At 49.8% G+C, this 18,957-nt stretch overlaps 1 protein-coding gene across 4 annotated transcripts in view; it reads left to right on the top strand.

Moving 5' to 3' along the window:
• The window catches only part of MARCHF4 (membrane associated ring-CH-type finger 4), a 108,168-nt gene that overhangs the window by 59,262 nt on the left and 29,949 nt on the right, over positions 1 to 18,957 (top strand). For 3 of the 4 annotated variants that reach the window (XM_072874496.1, XM_072874495.1, XM_072874494.1), the window contains one exon: positions 17,239 to 17,400. In XM_072874496.1, the coding sequence (XP_072730597.1) occupies positions 17,239 to 17,400 (162 nt within the window). The remainder of the gene's footprint in view (positions 1 to 17,238; positions 17,401 to 18,957) is intronic. The other variant, XM_072874497.1, reaches the window with a different exon arrangement.

The raw sequence follows: 18,957 nt of genomic DNA, 5'->3' as shown, positions 1-18,957 counted from the left end.
TGCCCAGCCAGATTTCTGTCTTAGTAGACACTTAAAACTTACCTCCTCACAGCTGATCTTGGAAGCAGTTCAGCTACAGAGGCTCTATTCCTGGGGACCCTGGGATTATCCCTAGGCAGGTAGCCTGAGACCCCCAGCAGGAGACCCTGCTGCCTCATCCAAACCTTAAGCCAGCCTTGCTTTCCGCTCTTAAAGAGTGTACATGGGATGCTCAGGTGTGTCTGATGAGGGACAGGACTGTGGAGATGAGCCTGATGGCTTTCCACAAGTGTGTTTAATAACCAAATTAAAGAGAAGGCTTGGGCAGAAGAAGTCCTGGGACGCCTTTTAGAGAGGTGCAGTGCTGCAGCAGCTGCAGGTAGGCTGTGATGCTGTGTGCTCCCTGCTGAGGAGGTCTGAGCTGGACAGGCCCCAGGTTCTCCCTGGGCCATATTTTAGGAAATTGGGCACCTGGAAATGTTTTCTACTTTAGCCAGGATGCTTTTAGTTTTAATTCAATATTACTACTTAAAAAGAAAGGCTGTAATAAGACTGTTTCATGTTCCAGGGCACTTTAGGATCCTCCCCACACTGCCCGGTGGGAATAGGGAAGCTTTTCTATGTGTGACAATCTCCGTAACTGAGTATCAAAGTGCAAAAAGCCTGGGTACACCTGTGCTGATGTCTTTTCTTCTAAGGCACCCTCCACAGGATGGATGATGGTCCAGGATGGATAGGCCCTCACTCCCTGTGTCTGTCCCTAGGTATTGCCCCCATCATCTTTCAAGGCTGTACCCTGTGATGTTTCTCCTGCGAGAACAGTGCAGGTGAGCATGGCATAGCATATGCAGCCATCTCTTGACAGTCTGCGAAGAAAAAGGAGAAACCAGTGTATGTAGGGAGGTCATGTAAAGACCAGACAGGGAGGAAAGGAAAGGTTATGGTAGAGTCAGTCGGGCAGGTTTGAGCAACTGCCTTTGTGTATCTGAGTTTGTTTCATAGTTAGTGCAGGGAAAATACTGTTTTTGCTTCTGGAAAACAACGTACAAGTGCCTGTACAAAGCCCTGCCCTGAAGAGCTCGCACCCTGGGGACGAGCGTGCAATCAGCCCTGAGGTCCCCCTGCCCGAAGTCCCAAGGCCTGAAGCAGATAGGCAAAGCATCATCCAGGTCAAGGCAGGACCGGATCTGCTGGCAGTCTCAAGGCAGCGTGACTTTAACACGTTCAGTCCTAGCAGCGTTTTATCCCTGCCTCGTGGAGAAAACCAAATAACAAATCTCCCCGGGTTGCTGCCTCGCTGTTTCTGCACAGCCAGCGTTGCTATCGACTGCGGCCAGCGTGCAGGCAGCACCGAGCAGGGCTCAGCACAAGCTGCCAGCCTGTGTTTACGCCTCGCAGCCCAGCTCTCCGCGTCTCTGTTTCCTTTGCAGTTTCACACCTCGCTCCCTTTCACCACATTACGCTGAAGTGACCGCTTCCCCTCTGCCTTCCCTTTCGTGCACTCCAGCTCAAGTGCCGACCGTGGCCTTCACATGCCCGAGTTACCTGCAGGCTGTGCAAATAAAATAATTTCTGTGGTGACAAACGCGCCCATATTTTTGGCTCACCTTGGGGAAACTTTCACTCAGCTTATGTCTCTGTTTCCTTGCAATCTTACCAGGTAAGGGGGGAGGCGAGCTCCCCCCTGTAATGATGGGCAGATCTAATAGTCACAGGCTTGGATTATTATTATTATTTTCCTATTTGTAGTGAATTTAACCAGAAAACAAGCTAGTCAGGAGAGACCTGGGCACGCTGCTCTCTGTCTGTAATATAGACAGCGTGTGGCAGTGGTCTAATATAGACACTGAAACATGTGGCAGTGCAGCAGGGCACGTTTCAAGACCTGTCCCCTGTGTGCTCATGTTCCTCAGTGCTGTTACCAGGCAGACTTTCATCTTGGACATCTCCAAAGAAATTAAAGAAACTAAATTAAACTAAAAATTGAAAAACTGGTGCTCTCCTCCCAGCAGCAAGGGGGCAAAATTGCTGGAGATCCTGGACAGTGAAGCCCAGGACACAGGTCCCACCCGGAGATCCTGCTCAGCTTCCCCAGCTGCTGGCAGAGCCCAGGGATGGTGGCCAAGCACAAGGAGAGGATCTGGAGGATGCAGAAGGAGCATTTCCACCTGCCAGGCCCTGGGGCTGTCAGAAGCCCTCCAGCTTCTTGGGATGATTGCAAGTACCCTTGCCAGCAGGCACCACCGGTTTCATTTCTCGCTTGCTGCCCCTCAAAAAAAAATCTCTGAGTGAATTTACCACCTGTGGAAATGCGCAGATATGAGAGATGAAGGCAGACGTGGCTTGGGCAAGAGCCATGGATGCAGGTGCCGTGTCTCTGCCAAGGCACCTCAACTCCGCTCTGCCATCCCCGGAGCCAGGGATCTCGCTGAGCACCGGCACTTCATGGAGGCTTGCATGGTAGCTGGAGGTACTTGTTTTGGAAATGAAGTTAAAAAGTCATCTCCCACTGCCCATTCCTTTCAGCAAGGACATGGAAATCAGACTGAGGATTTGTGTGTAAATGTATTGAATAAGAGAAGCCCCCTGACTAGGTGGATGTGCAGTAGTAGAATAATTTATTTTCCCTCAAAGGTTCAGTTTGCTTTCACATAACGCTGGCAGGGGGCACTGAAGGACACCTTCCACTTAAACACACCTGCGGGTGGACAGGGCTGCCGCAAGGGACGGGACCTTCCTCCAGACCAGACGTGGGCTGCCCCAGTGCTCAAGGCTAGGACACGCTCCGACTGCCAGAGCAGCAAAGGCACGCCAGCAAAGATCAGTGTCCGTGCAGATGGGTGACCAGCCACGTTTAATCATTTGTTCTTCAACAGCCTTGTTTATTCAAGATATCAAAGCCCACGACAAATGCAGATAAATGAAGTCTCCAGCTGGCCATGTGCGGTGGATAAGAGTCATTACCCCAATACACAGAGCAAGGATCGGGGCATGGAAATTGCCCCAAACCCAATATCATGTCATCAGCAGAGCTGCAGGAGGGAGAGCCAGGGCCAGGACCCACTCTGCCCATGCCGACCTCAGATGGACGCGCTTCCCGGTACACTGCAGCCCACGAGGAGCATCTGCAGCTGCCACAGATATTTCCCATTCCCGGAGCATCGCCATGAAGGGTGATGGCTGGGTAATGAGTTTCTTTAGTCTTGCCTGAATGCTTTCAGCTCTGCAGACACAACTTCTCAGCGTTCAGCACCAAAGAGCAGATGAGTAGCTGATTACATACTACCCTGCCCTGAACACAAATCTCAACAATTAGTGGGACTTCTTCCAGGTAATACGCATCTGTGAATAGTGATCATTTCTGTGCTCATCTCTCTACCAACCCCAGTTCTGCAGAGGCAAGAAAAAAACCCAGGAATTTTCAAAAACCTCTTAAAATCTTCCTGGCATAACAAAGCCAAGGAGCACTGCACTAAAAGATCTCAGCTCTTGGGACTTCCAGCCCTGGCCACTTTGCACCCATGACACCCAGGGCAAAGCAATGAGAACAGCATCCCTCTTTTCACTTCTCTCTCTGGTGGCCCAGCTAGTGACCTTCTTGCAGCATGAAGTGAAGGAGTAACTTCAATAGTGAAGGAGTAACAGGTCCTGCCAGAAGACAGCAGGTCATCATCATCAGGGAAGGAGGCTGGCCAAATGGCACTCTTCCATGTTGCTCTTAGCTTGATGTACCAGTAAGTGGGGGTAGAGCAGCTGGGTGGGTGTAAAGGACAATCCCATCCTAAAAGGTGACTGCAGATTAGAAAGACGATAAAACCTCCGCCACTGGTAACAGCAGTGGCATCTCTGTGCAGCTCGAATGGCTAAAGCCCGTGGTTGGTGCACACCAACTTTTCATTCCCAACACTGCCCAAGAGCAGGTCGAGCACCAGTTTCATTGCTTGTGCCTTTGGCTTCATTGCCAAGGCAAAAGAAAAGCCTGGCCAGGAACAGGCACTTGACCCTTCCTGTGCAGAGACACATCTTGCTAACTGAACTGTAAGTTGTTCTGGAAGGAGGCGAGTTGTTTCAGAGGAAGGCAGCCTGCCCCCTAGCTAAAGGAGGATGCTGGAAGACTCGTCACAGCCCAGTGTGACTGGATATGGTTCACCAAGTTAAATAACCTAATCCAGGTGTGGTAGGAGGAACCTCATGTGGCAGAAACAGGTTCTGTATCTAATACAGCAAATCCCATGGGGAGGGAGCAGGAGAAGCAATTTGACAAAGCACAGTAAAGACCAACAACAGAGAGGGTAATAACTCATATTTCAATAGGGCATCTTTTGTGCTGAAGGATAGAAATGATTTGGCCACTGTTTGAAATTCATCCACCTCTGGAGTGGAACATAGCTGTGCATAACATCTGATACTGCCTTGGTGTTGATGTATTTGTTAATATGCAAACTGCCAATCAGTGTATCTTCAAAAGGTTATTGCAGAGTCAGATAATAAATCAGCCCTATGTAACGCTTAATATCTTTATGCTGACAGTGCTGAAACCTCAGAGCCCTGGCACTGTTTATATATACGTCTCTGTGTGTGTATTTCACTCTTACACACACAATAAACCTGATATTGTTCTTGTGCAAAAGGAAGACTGAAAGAAAAATAGGAAATGGCCTCTGTAGCCCACTTTACTGATGTTACGGCTATTCTTACATTTATTTCTACCTTTTCTCCTCTCTGTTTTATACTCTGCCTGCAAAAGGGAAAGCTGGATTCCCCATCTGGGTGGGAAAACACAACAAGGCTTTTCACCAGGAGGTATATGCAGGCAAAGACTGAAACACATGGATTCCTGCAGCTTCTTATACAGGAGACCTTTGGCCAGGGCGGCATTGGAAAACCAGAATTAATGTTGTGTAGCTTCCCCCAGGGACAGTGCAGCCAGCATCACCAATACCTTCGGCTCTATCCTCTTGAGCTGCTCTCAGCTGGAAAGTTGTCATGCAAGGCAAAGGGATTTGGGGATTAAGCTGCCTGTTCTCCTTTCCCATGGTTTATTTTTGCTGCACTTTGACTAAGTGGGCCTACAGGTTTATGAGCTCTGGACCATGCTCCCATGGTGGGGGGGAGGATGGCGCTGAGAGTCGGCAAGAGTGCGCTCGCCTGCCTGCTCATCCCAGCTTTTCCCCAGGGGACTTAACCTACTTTTCCAGCACCCAGGATGCCTTGAAAGTAGAAGGCAAGTGAAGGGGCAATGTGACCACTCTTGCCACAGCCAAGTGGTTTGAGACTCCCTGCTTTTACCCCCTCCCTTATCCCATCCCTTCCTCTGGCTGCTCCATGCTGCTGCTGGCTCTCCCATCTAATTTGCAGCCCCCTGACTCCCCTAGGCGTGAGCCTGAGCTGCCAGCCCTGCAGACACCTCTCCCCGGATCCCGTTGGAGAGGTATTACCAGTGCTGCATGGTTTGGCCCACTCAGAGTCCTTCACAGCATCTGTCATTGCTGCACGAGTGCGTCCTGCAGGCAGCCACTCTGCTGCCGCTCCACCCGCCAGCTCGGCAGATACCTGCTGAAGAAACACGTTATATTTATGGCTGGTTTTTAGCTCACTTCCAGTAAAGGCAGTTCAGCCTCACGCTGTAACTGCATCATTTCCAAAGGAGGTGCCTCTGCCTCCAGTGCACGTTTGTGCCAGCAAGCATTTTGACTTTCCGCCAAACATTTAAGTGACCTTATGGCAGGATTGGAAGGCAAGGCTCTGGAGCTCCACCACCCGCGGTCCCTGAGGGCCTCTATTCTCCCCTCCACCGCCTCCTTCGTATATTTTTGTTCAGCATCTCTGCTTGCAGGGTTGCCTGAGACATTAAAAAGAAATGCCTTCCCCACTAAGACACTCTGTAGTAATAAGGAACTTGATCTCACATAAATTGGGATGTTCTGGGAACCATTTTAATTTCTGCTAATCGGCAGATGAAAAATGAATTACTTCAGATGTCATGTCCTACTGCACGAGTCTTGTAACATTTGGAAAAGCCGTAACAGAGTTACCCAGTAATTGAAGGGCTCTACATGAGTGAACTTTGTAATTGCGTATTCTTCTCCTCGAGTCCGGGAGGCAGAAAGGAAAAGTGGATCAGGCCACGTGTTAATGAAACAGCTCAGTCCCGCAGCATTACTGAAGCTAAAAGTAAACAAGCCGTACTCATTATTTTATATCACAGCTCCCCAGCTGCCGCGGCAGCCCTGTGCGTGATGTGCTGTCTCCCACTTCACTGCCCCTCCAGCACTTTTGCTTTCCGCCCCGCGCCAGGCTGTCCTTGGCCCCGGCAGCCTTCACCCCGGGTGCACCAGAGGCCAGTGGCCGCCCCCGTCCCAGCGCTACCCCGCGTGGCAGGAGACGCAAACGGCTTTGGAGACACAAATGGCTCTGGAGAGTTTCCATCTCTGAGCTGCCGGTCCTGACCAACCTGGGAGGAGGAGGAAGAGCAACTGCATAACATCCCCACATCCCCATCCTGACTTGTTGGGGTGGCCCCTCCTGCTGAACCCCCATCTCCGCTCCCAGCTGGGAAACGCTGCCTTTGAATACTGGAAACATTCCTGTCTGCACCTTATTATTGGCTTCCACTTACTGAACATGCATGCAGCTCCCCCAGCTCCCCACCCTGCTGCCCTCGGTCCTGGCTGGGGGTCACGTGGCAAATGGGAACCCCCAAATCCTGCAGTACTATCATTTTCCACTCCCCTCCATTGATGAACTGATGGTACCAGCATGAAGCAGCTCTTGAGCAGTTGTTACACTTTTGGAAGGAGCATCTCACTGCTGTAAGGCTGCGAACAGCACCTGGCCATTTTCTCATTTGTGAGGAAAGTGGGAGGATGAGACAAATATTATAGAATAAAGATTTTCTCAGCTCTTATTTTGAAGTGTTTTTCAGCTTTCTCAGGGGAAAAAAAAAAAAAAGAAAAAAATCTATTGCTCTGGTCTATTGCTCTGTTTGTTTCAGTATCCTTAAAAGTGGGATCTATCATCTGGAGAGTCAAACCAGCATCCATTTCTGTGGATTTTCCATGGCTACTCCTCAGTGGCTGATGGCATAATGTTTTCTGAAATGGCCATTAGCTGAGTATCTTTATGAACAGCTTCCCAGGGAAGTAGCTGCAAAGTTCAATTTGCTGAATTATGAGCACATCTCTGATAAGAATTGCATTATATGATACTTGCATGCTGAAAGCATTAACTTTATACTTTGAACTTTTAAAATACGCATTGATGGATCTGATGAGGACTGAAGAAGTAGAAAGGTGAAGGTCCCCAAGGATTAGAGATAATAAGGAATAATTGCTATCTTTTTTTTCCATGAAAAAGAAGTGGTATATTTAGAAGAATTCTATTTAGCTGAGGCTTTTTCACTAGAAAAAGCCGTTTGTACAAAAAAAAAATTAATGGAAAACCTCTTTAATTGGTTGAAAATTTATTACAGCAAGCCGTAACTTAAAGTCACTTGATTTGTGCTGAAGAGCTGTTTGGCTTCATGGAGTCGCATCAGATTTACCCCAGCATCCTAGGGAGCAAAACTGAGCTCACTCTTGTATCTCACACAGAATAAATCTAAGTATTGTCTGAAATACTTTTATTTTTGAATAAAGAAGAACCAGAGTGAAACAACAGTGGCTTTCTCTTGCAGAAGAGACTAGATCATTCTACCTCTCAAAATGAATGTGGTCTACAGTAAATCTCCAGAAGTTTAAAGCCTTGATACTTTAGGTGAAAGCCCAAGAGCTACAGACTAGGACACTTCTTCTCTGGGATGCTGGGACAGCTCTGCTCTGTATTCAGGACAAGTCTGGAGCTGAACTCGCTCTAACACCCAAGTGCTCAGGAATATTCAGGTATCTTGATTTCACATGCACGGCACTGTGATTTCTATGCACCTAAGGCTCTTCACTTAATCAGTACTATTATCACACCTGATGAGGCACAGCAGGTGATATTTGAGATGCTTGCCTTTCGCTTCCTTGCAACTGAGCAACATTTAGTAAGAATTACTTAAATCAGCTAATCAAAAACATGTTCAATGACATTAGGATGAAGTGGGCTCTAGAACACCTCAGCAAAGTTATTTTTCTTGTGGAAATCCTTCTGTAGAGAGAAAAGCAAATAAATCCCAATGTGGTCTATATATTGTAAGCTCTCTGCTCCTTGGGCTATTGATAAGTAGTTCCTGAAAATCCTTTTTTATTCCATATTTCAGGCAAGGTTCAACTTTGTTCTGGTGGAACAGGTTTTCACAAACCTTTTCTATTTGTCTTTCAGTGGCATAGCTGAGACCAGCCAAGAGCCTGTGTGATAGCTGCCAGAGCAGGGGCCTGCAGTGGTGCAGCTGGGCTGTGGCTGGTCTCTGCGAACACATCCGTGCACAGCCAGGACAGCCTGGTGTCTGCCTCCCCGTGCCAGGGAAATGGGATGGTGGGGCCGTTTGCAGGTGTCATTTTGATGGTGGTGTGTGTAGGCAGTGGCGTGGTCCTTTGCAGCAGTGGTCCGCCAGTTGCTGTTTCTATTCAATAGGCATTGAGCCCTGGTCCTTGAATCCAGGTTTTCATCCCCTAGGAAGGGTGTTCTCCGACTTTAGGAAATTAATTTGCATGGAGTTTGGCTACCCAAAAGTGCTGATGCTGAAAGGACAAGACGGTGGAGCTGTAAAGTGGGAAAGTATGAAGCTTGGTCCAGTGAGCAGAGCAGGGGGCAATTCACCTCCGAGCCCTGGTCACTTGGGAGCTGGGCGAGCTCCTCCCATCCATGCGGAGGGGACCACAAAGCTTGATCCCGCAGAGGCGTGAGGGCCTGATCGAGTACAGCAGGGAGACACCACATAACTGCCCAGACTCTGCAAACCGAGGGCTTCCATTTTGCTGAGAAACGAAGCCAGAGATGCCGCTGGCACAAACTGCTGGAGAAAAACACCTGGAGAAAGTCAAGGCGTGTGTTTTCTCCTCTGTGAAGTCAGTAGAGCCCTTCTGCTGTATTGCACAATGGCCCAGTCTGCTGGGCACGGGGCAGAATCAGTCCTGGCTTCTTCTTCTTGGGTTCAGTGGTGGCAGCAACAGCATGGCAGGAGGGCTTGCAGGTCCCTGTGCTTGCTGTGTTATTTGCACCGAGGACAACTGATGGGTCAGGATTCTGTTCAGAGGAATCTCCTCCCAGAAGGGCCGGTCTGTTGGCAAGACCTGCACACAGAGATGGAGCTCAGCATCCTCCCTCTCGGTCAAAGGGACTCTTAGGGACTGTCCTCCCCTCTCACTGCCCCAGCAGTGGCTGTCCCAGGTGAGAACCAGCCCCCAGCATCCCTTGCCATGCTGTCCCCCTTTCATAGCCGAATGGGACTTACATCATAGGGCTCTCTGCCCTTCACCTTTCACTGGCCTGAAACCAGGTGTTAAAATCCTCCATAGGATTTTGGATGCATAGCCCATTGCACAAAAAATACCCTGTGATTCTCTGTTTCTCACAAAAATGTATGCTTTCTTCTCCTTTAAAGTACTTTCCCTTAAAGGAAATTGATGTTAAGCCATGAGACGCCTGGTCCTACCTGTACCAGCTCCCTTTGGCCTTTACCAGTGGTGGCAGGGATGCACCCAGAGCTGGCGGATTGTGCCTGCCTGTGGGCAAATGCATGGGCAAGTTACTGTCAGCTAAATATTGAAACAACCCTAGCCTAGATTAAGCCCTTTTTTTTTAATGGGAAGGGGTAGGGCCACGTCCAAATATTTCACATTAAACTCCACAACATTCCTGCTTGGCTTTTCTGTTTCCGAGGCATTGTGCAAGCGTGCCCCAGCTCACACTAAGCTCCGCGAAGCTGCGTTCAATCACCTTCCCCTGGAAATCAGTGAAGGAGCGAGGGCAGAGCCGTGCTGCGGAGCCACTGTTCCAGACTGCTCCAAGGATGAGTCACTGAGGCAAAGGCTCCTGTCTGAGGGAGGCAGAGCCCCCGCTCTCTAACGCGCTGGGCTTTCTGCACTGAGGACTTCTCAAGCCTCTTCCTCCTTCTATCTTTTCTTCCTGAGTTTTTATTCCTTGTCTTCTTTTGTCTCTTGCCCACCCTCCTGTCCTGCAGAGCTCTTTAAGGTTTTAGCAATTAAAGGAGGAAAAAAAGCCATCCCTATTGTGCTCCCTGGTGGGCTGAGAGCTGATCTGTGTGCAGAGGAGACCCTTTACACTCAGCTCCTGCCCGGCTGAGTCCATTGCACCATTGCTTACCCTGTGGGAAAGGTGGAGTACGGAGCTTGCTCTCGGGCTTTTTCAGTGTGGCACCCATCCTTGTTAATAAGCGTGGGGATCCCACGGGGCACACGGGAAGCACTCTGGAGGTCTTGCTTTTGAACATCCCGCTCAGAGGTGGCAGAGGAGGAGCAGGGCAATTTGGTGAAGAGGGCGGCCAACGCCGTGGTGCGGCTCAGGGCCCCTTTGGGGTTTCCTGTGCTCTGCTGACGGGGGAACAGCTCTGGGATGGGGACCGGCCACACGTCTCCCCCCCAAATCCCTACACTGTTGTTGGGTATGGAGGCACGGGAGTTTTGCCTGCTGTCAGCCTCTGACACAGCTGAGCCTCCTGAGTCATCTAGTTTAACCAAAAAAACTAACTTTTGGCTTAAAACATGGGTGAACTTCACTGATGCCCTGGTGAGCAGGCAAGATGGGGTGATGGTCCCTTAGCTCTGCAGCAACAAAAAGTCCCAGAAACCTTGTGGGGATCAATAAGGCTCAGAAAAACGAACATCTCCCTTCCTTCCCCCTTCCCCATCCCACTGCCAAATTCTGAGCTGCCACCCCCGGCTTTGTCTGTCTATCCATCCGTCTGTCCCAGTGGCAGTGACAGGCACAGAAAGCTGGAGAGGGGAGGAGCAGAGATCACTTAAAATTCCCCTTGGCCGTGGTAGAGCCGAGTGGTGTGGGCAGCAGCTGCTCAGCCAGAAAGTCACGTCACTTGTGGTACCGGTGGGACGAGTTTTCCTGCAGAAGGAGGCTGCAGAGCAGGTCTCACCCTGCCCTCCACGCAGATGTGGCTGCAGCCTTTCCTATTTTCATCAGAGAGCTGCAGAAAAAGCCTGAGCAGCACGGCAGCCTCGACGCTCCTCACAGGTGCTGCGGCAGCAGCCTCCGTGGGCGGAAAGGCAATTTGTGCTGGTTTTGGAGGATCAGGAGCTCTGCAGGCGTGATGGCTTTTCAGACAGGACTCACTCTGGACAAACATTGGGTCTCAGCTCAGGACCGTGTGAGACATATCCCTCTCCTGACCAGCACCCACGTTTCCAGACACCTCCAAAATACTCCTGGCAGTCCCAGAGGGGTGCATGGTGATTTTGCTGGGTGCATTAAAGCTGAGCTGCCTTTCTGCTCACACCCAGGCTGTAGGTAGAGGGATGCCTGTATTTTGTTGCTAGATTAGCCATCGCCTTGTCGGAGATAAATGCACTATTCGCAGGGCTGCCAGAACAGCTAATACGCATCAAAAATTGCAGAAAACCATGAAAAAGCAGAACTGTGCCGTGTGTCCGTGTCCCCCCCCCCATCTCAGAGCCCCCAGGCTACCGTGCTCGGCTGGGCTGTGGCTGCTCGCTCGTGCTGCCGTGGGGATAAGGAGCCCCAGAGAGTGACCCACACCCCTATCATGCCAGATCCTCACAGAGACATGGTCCTGCCCCAGGGAGCTCCCAGGTCAAGATCCCACACCAAAAACTTCAGCCAGGCAGCCACAGGCTTATAGCCACGGCTGAGCAACAGAAATAACTGTCTAGAGCTGGATTTTTCTCTGGTCCTTTACGGGGCTGCATTTTCTCTTGCTGCTGGGGTGAGAGGTGCTCATGCACCCCAGGGCACGTGGATCTTGCCTGGCAAGGGGCAGCACTGCCTCTATATGCCACAGGGATGCCCAGTCTTGCAGGGAAGCTGTGGGATGAGCCAGTCTTGGTCATGGAGGTGGCATGGCAGCAGTGGTGGCACCTGGGGCTGGGAAGGGAGCTGCAAGGAGTCTGGGCAATTTCTTTTTGTAATCGCTCACACAGATTTTCCTATAGGTTCCCCAGGTTTTAGGGAGCTGCCCAGTCAGCTCCGCCGGAAAGTCTCTCGGCAAATTCCTGCCAAGATGGAGGTTGGGGTCAGCACCCAGCTCTGCCGGGGTGCCTGGGGAGATGCCACCTCACCACAGAGCCCCATACATAACCATGTCCTCTGCTGTCCTGACACCAGAGGAGACGTAAGCCCGCTCCTTGCTGGGTCCACACTGCATCAATCTCCCACAATGCTGGAGAATTTTCATGCAACATACATATATATTTATAGATATTTTTTCATGTCCCTTGTTGTCTGTTGCTGGCTGGCACAGTGCTTGCACATGGGAGGGTACTCACGGGAAGCATCTGAGATGCTGATAGTAACCTGTGTGTTTAGGTTTAAAAGCATGGAGGGGCAGTTCCTGAAAGTGTGCGTGAAGACAGAGCGGTCATTAGCACCTGTTTATTGAAGTTTACCAGCTCTGTAACAATGGGTTTCTCTTTGCCATCGGATTTAATTCCTCTGTAATTATGTTCCTCATATAGAAATCATTTGGCATTTATTTGCTATAATGAAACTTCCCATTGCATTTAAATTCAATGTGAAGATTTAAGTGTATTTAGGAGAATCAGCTGAAGACCAGAAATTAAATATTCCTGGTTTGCTTTTCCAAACAAGACAAACTCAGATAAATGCTAGCAGTCGGATCTATGCGTGCAGCTACTCCTGTGAGCAGTGGCATCTGCATGTGCACACCCAGAGATGGTAGTCTTGTGACGTGGACAACTGTTTCAGCTTCTTCTCACTGTCCCGCTCTGGCCTGGGGCACTGGTCCCACAGGCAACGCTCACAACTGATGCTACTTTGTACACCTGAGCAGGGAAAACACACACAGTTGAGGAAAACTGCAGGTGTTAAGATCACCATCAGCCATCCCAGTTTGCTGTACAACTTAGGTTTTCAAAATGTTTGCTTTAATAGTTGTGGGAGTAGGATGTTGCTAATGTGGCTCTTTCCAGCTGAGCTGGTACTCAGGAGCAGCCCAGGCAGCAGATGTAGGTCAGCACAGCTGGAGCTGGGAGAGCCCAGAAGACCAGTTCTGGCCCAATGACACCATCGTCCCCAGCCCTGCCATGTTCAAAGGAGACCGGGTGGGCAAATTTGCTATACTTAATTTATGGTTAAAAGAACAGGCCTCAGAAACACATCCCATGACCACCTGCTGGTGGGTGAGCAACTGCAGCTTTGGTAGCAATGTGTGGATGGGCTCCCAGCACTGATAAATGACAGATAAAATGGGCAGGTGAAGCACGGCACCAGCACGGCAAGGGGGGTGATGCTGCTCCTGACGTCGTTATTTTCTCCCTAGATATACCAAGCATCAGAAGCACGCGCTGGCAATAATTTTTTTTCCATCCTTTCTCAGAACTCCTCCCAGTAGGCTTAAAATAGCAGGGCCCAGATAATCATTAACCACTTTGACGTATTGCAACGGGCACAGATTGGGAATTCATAAGGAGAGGACAGAGCTGGAACAGACCCGCGCTCCTGGTTTGTCTCCAGCAGTATCATCCTCCTCAGGGTAAAGCCAGTTCAGCCTGGCCTTGCCACTGCTGCTCCTAGAGACAAGCTCCCATCACAGCCAGAAATAGGGAAGAATATTATACATAATTACTTACTATATTATTCTTCTCATAAGTAGGGAAGAGTAATAATATATAGGGAAGAGTATTTCACCCATATGTTTAGAGGGTTGTGGCTGAAGCCAGAGCCACCCTTCCCTTTTTGTTAACTCTGGTTTTCCACCTTTGACATGAACCCTAATTTAGACTTGGATAACAACAAAAAAAGGCCGGTGCCCTGAGTCCTAAGCCCACTTGGTTGTTTCAGGGGAACAAGATGGTACTGAGCAAGCTGAGGATGAAGTTTGCAGCCAGGAAGCATTTCTCCACTGCTTGCTGATAAAGCAGAAATGCTGCTTAGGCTGATCTGAGTGTTGGGTTGTAACTCTACAAAGGAAAATTGCAAAAATAAGTGTTGGGAAGTAGACCCTTCAAAGGGTCTTTGGAGAGCAGTCCCCAAAGGGAATTGGTGGGAATGCTGTTGTTTGAAGCACTGGAGAATATGTTGTGCAGAGCTGACTTCTACAAACCTACAGAAATGGGCATGGAGATTTAATTTCCATCTCTAATTGCTGTGATCCCCAGCTCATTTTGGGCTTGCTTTTGCATGTGTGTAGCTTTTAGCAGAGGTCTCCATGCAGCAAATCCTTCATGCATATCACAGCCGATGGACTGCTCCTGAGCTCTCTGTACAGCCAGTGATGAGACTCCTTCTCCTTTGCTGTACAAAGGATTTATTCCTTTAATATGCCCCTGATGTTTATTTTTCTGCTGGTACAGGAGTGCGTATGCACTTGTGTGCATGTGGCAGTGTTTTACAAATGCCTGCTGTGGACAGAATTGGGCTTCACAGTATGCAAAAATAGCTATGCGCCACACACAAGGATATAATATTTCACGCGGCTGGAGAAAATGTCATAAATCAGGTTTTTGCTGGATTTGCAAAAATCAAGAAACTGGGGGATTCATCTCCACAGTTGAGTCCTGAGCTCTTGCAGGAGCTGGCAGGACTGTCTGGGTTGGAGCATCTCAATTAGGGAAGGGGGACCAGGTCCCCATGGCAGTGTAGGATGTTTATGGACATCTCTTGGCCCTGAAGAGACAAGGTCAGATTTTTTAGACTCGTTTATTACAGAGCCCAAGAAGCCAATGTGAGTCCAGGCTGCAGCTACAGCTTTTCTCCTCTGCCTTTGCCTAGAGATTGTTGCTCTTAGTTCCTGCTCCGTTCTGCCCTGTTCCTGATCCCTCATCACTGGTCCCTCCAACTGCTCATTAGACAAAACCCAGGTCCCTCACTCACCCTTTTGAGCCCTGCAGGAGACCCTGGTGTGCAGTGAATTGGAAAGGCAGGGATGCCGTAGAGCCGGGAGGTTTCTGCGTTACCTGCTTGGTGGTGGGATAACACTTGTGCATTGAGGAGTGAAGCTGTTGAGAAATAAAGCACCAGGGACTGAGATGAGGAGGGTAGACCAGAGGCACGGGGCAGCGGTCCTTGTACCAGGCTAGTTCTTGGTGTGGAAGAGGTTTGGCGAGCAGGGGAGCAGAGGAGCTGTGCTAAGCCCTGATCCCTCCCCTTTTGCTTCCTGGCTGGCAGTACGTGCTCATGCGAGTTCCTTATCACACTTGCGCTTTCCCACCCCAGTCCCAGCAAGGGACAAACGTGCACAGCCAAACCTGAGCCCCTCAAAATGCACCTCACATGGGGAGTTTGAATGCCAAATGTCAGCGCTCCTTCCCACATGCACCTTCCTCCCATCTAATCCTTCCCTGCTTCCCTTCTCCTGGCTTGTCCTCCTGCACCTTTCCAGGTGAAAAAGGTTAATGGGTCCTACAACCCTCCTTGCTCCCCTTCTCCCTTTGTGTCCCCTCCTGTGTGTAATGAAAACCAGTGACAGGTAGAGCGGAGCCCAGTTTTGTAATGTAAACAGTTATTTACAGTTTTGCTAAAATGTCATGGAAGATGACATTTTTAGGTCACCTAGCTGAAGCAAATGAAATTATTAACATGTTTGCGTTAGGTTTCATAAATAAAAGTATCACTCTTGCCCAGCGTGGTGCTGGGTTCCTCAGGTCCTGAGACCTGATGTGGTACCCTGAAAGCTAAGGCAGTTTCCCACCAGGGTTAGCAAGAGCAGGATCTGGTTTCCTAACCCAAGGCAGCTGGGATGGATGTCTTTTACTGTGTCCAGCAGCCTCAGACACTAGGGTCTGTTATCCTTGTGCTACATTGGTAGTAATGATGGGGCTGATCTAGAGGTGTAAGAGGAAATATCCTCTCCCCAACACTGAAAGTGTGATGCCAGCCTTCCCCATCCCGTAGATATTCTCATTCTGCCTTTAAAAGCTTTTAAATCTTGGAGCACAGCTAAGTACATAATTGGGGTCTACACTGTGTCTTTTAAACACTAAAAGGTGGGGCATAAAATGTAATGGCTCTGTTCCTCCCTAAATAAGCGATGGCAAATGACTGTAAAATGAACTCCTGAGCTTGTGTGTGTAGATGGGAATTTAGTCCCATGGTGAACAGGAGGATAGCAGCTGGATCAGAATAATATTGAGGTTTAAAGCTACACCAGATACCCCTGTTTAAAGCTACACCAGAAATGAGGGAGCAAGCCAGGAGGATCAGTGTTTCAGCCACCACTCATAAATGTCTGTGTGTCACAAGGCAGAACACAATTTGCTCTCCATCTTGCATGCTTCTAGGGTGGAAATAGCCAGTCCTACAGGCTATCCATCAGTATGACTCACTTTCAGGATAAACTGTCTGGGGAAAGTGGACGGGCGATGAAATTTGAGGACTTTTTCCCTGCTGGGCTATGGGTACACAAAGACCTGGACCCAAAGCACACACCTGCTACCCATGGTCAGGTTCATCCCTCCCGGTCCGGGAGCACTGGGAAGGAAAGACCTGTGTCTAGCACCGCAAACGCCCACTGCCTGGCAAGTCCCGGGAGGTACCGCATGGCGCTGGGCTCAGTCCAGCTCCCGGAGAGGAGCAGCACCGCCACGGCTGGCACGAGCCAGCCTGTGCAGAAAGTCCAAGGGCCACCGCGTCTGTGCTCCCCCTCCTGCCCAGCTGGGCTTGAGGAAGCTGCCCTGGGCTGAGCGGGACACCAGCCTGCAGCAGAGGCTGTCTCGCAGCTATGCCCCCTGCCAACCTCACTTTCTGAAATAGGTAGCAAAGAGACAGAAACCTGAGCAGTGAAACAGTGGCATCTGGTTGCCAACAGAGCTGTCCCCACTCGTTGTGGTCTAGTGTGGGTGCTCTGGTGTCTAGTAAGAGCTGCGGTCATCTAGGTTTTCCTTCAGCGGTGATATTAGGCATCTCTCATCTACCCAGCAGTCTCTTTCCACAAAAAATTGTAGGACCCAAGTATTTGAGACCGTTACATCCCTGTCAAACTCTGTTCACATCAGCCAAGAATTGTTGGAGGGAAAACGGATGGAGGCAGCACGATTACCTAAGCCAAACCAGGTAAAAAGGAACAAAGAACAAATGGGTGGATGATGGACCTTCTGCCGCGCCATGCTGTGCTGTGCTCAGGCCCTGTGGGAGGAGGAGAGCCTTGCTGATGCTGTCTCTCTTTTTCAGGGGGAGTTGCTGAGCCCGTGTCGATGTGACGGATCGGTGAAGTGCACGCACCAGCCATGTCTGATCAAATGGATTAGCGAGAGAGGCTGCTGGAGCTGTGAGCTGTGTTACTACAAGTATCACGTCATTGCCATAAGCACAAAGAACCCTCTGCAGGTAAAGGTACTAGAGACATTTCAAAGTCTATTTATTCTCATTTCTATTTTTGTTTCTGGGAGCAAGTGGATTTTACCTGTGTGGGGTTTCCTTCCCTGTGCACAGTGATCTGTACGTCTGAGACACTTAGAAGGGGTTGTCAGGGGCTGGTCCAAAGAGGCCCCATGTTCTGCTCGGTGGTACTGGGGGCATCCCTCGGATGTCTGCTCTTCTTGTCTTTTGACAATTCCCACATTCATTTTCCTCCTGTTGAAAACAGCAGCGTGACCACGATAGTCCCGTAACACCTCACAGCCTTTCAAATGTGTTCATCCACTGGAGACTGCAGGTATGCCACTGTCTCCAGAGGCAGATGGGGATGAAGGAGTTATGGGATTTGCTACAACAGGGCACACAGTCTGTGGCAGAGGAGTACCCTGAGACCCCGTGTGTCTAGAGTTGTGCCATTAACCCTAATCTCCTGCTGGGCCTCCTCTGTGTTGGCATGAGGGACGGAGGAGGTAGATGGAGGGCTCTTGCAGCTCTCCTCTCTGATCCTGACACCCTTTTCACTTTACTGCTCCCCCATGATCAAATATGTCCTGGCATGGCACAATGGGTGTTGGTTCTGATGCTCTGGTCTCTCCAACCCTGATTCTCAGTGGACATTTGCAGACGTGTACACAACAGGTAAAGCACATCTTGATGTAAGTGGCTGTGAAAGGCATCAGATGACCCACCTTTTTCTCTTCCAAGTTCAAAAGCACTCTGGTTTAATAAGCCCCACTGCAGGCTGGTAATGGAAATCAAGATTCAGAATGGGGAAAACTGTGTGACTGTTAAAAAATGGGATAAATTATCCTTAATAGCTATTGATTTATTGCGGGGGCAACACCTGAAGATGGACTAATTGCTCCATGCCTTTGCTGAGCACCATTAGTGCCTCGGACGTAAGGAAGCACATTATATCCAGGCACTACTGCTTAATTAGCATCATCTGGACTGGAGAGACATTACAGCAGCATGCTGTGGTTTAGAGAGCAGGGCAATGTCTATAAGTATGTCGGTCTGTCCAGGACCTGGCTTTGGCTCTCTGCTGGTCGCTCTGCTCTCTAACAGGAGGCAAAGACTTTGCCAGTGATGGTGCCCAGTTGTACAGGGGTGGGGGGAATGCAAACTCCTGCTGTCTCCTCCAAACTGCAGTCTCTGTGTGTCTTTTTCCAGGCCTGAGGTCACTAACCACAGTGAGGAAACAAGGACAGCCCTTTAGGAACCCAGACTTAAATGAAGTAGTGAAATTAGTGGGGCATCATGGGGAAATTTTGCTGGGGGGAAGGAAAAAGCCTGCCTGCTCTCTGCAAGTCCCTGCAGCTTCTGATTCAATTTTCCATGTGCTGTGGGCTGGAGAGATCAGTAGTTTCACCCCAAGCCCCAGACCCAGGTTTTTTCAATTTCTTGGCTCTAGTAACTCAGAGCAGATTGAAACACAGGAGGGGAGATGTGGACAAAGCAGCATTTGTTTATTTCTGGAAAGCTGGTCCATGAGTGCCCTGATGCTTCCTGTGTCTCAGATTGGGGGTGCGA

This window comes from Ciconia boyciana, chromosome 10 (assembly GCF_034638445.1).
Source record: "Ciconia boyciana chromosome 10, ASM3463844v1, whole genome shotgun sequence".
Taxonomy (NCBI): Eukaryota; Metazoa; Chordata; class Aves; order Ciconiiformes; family Ciconiidae; genus Ciconia; species Ciconia boyciana.
Note: the sequence above shows the minus strand (reverse complement) of the source record. Positions and strands in the feature narration are given on the sequence as shown.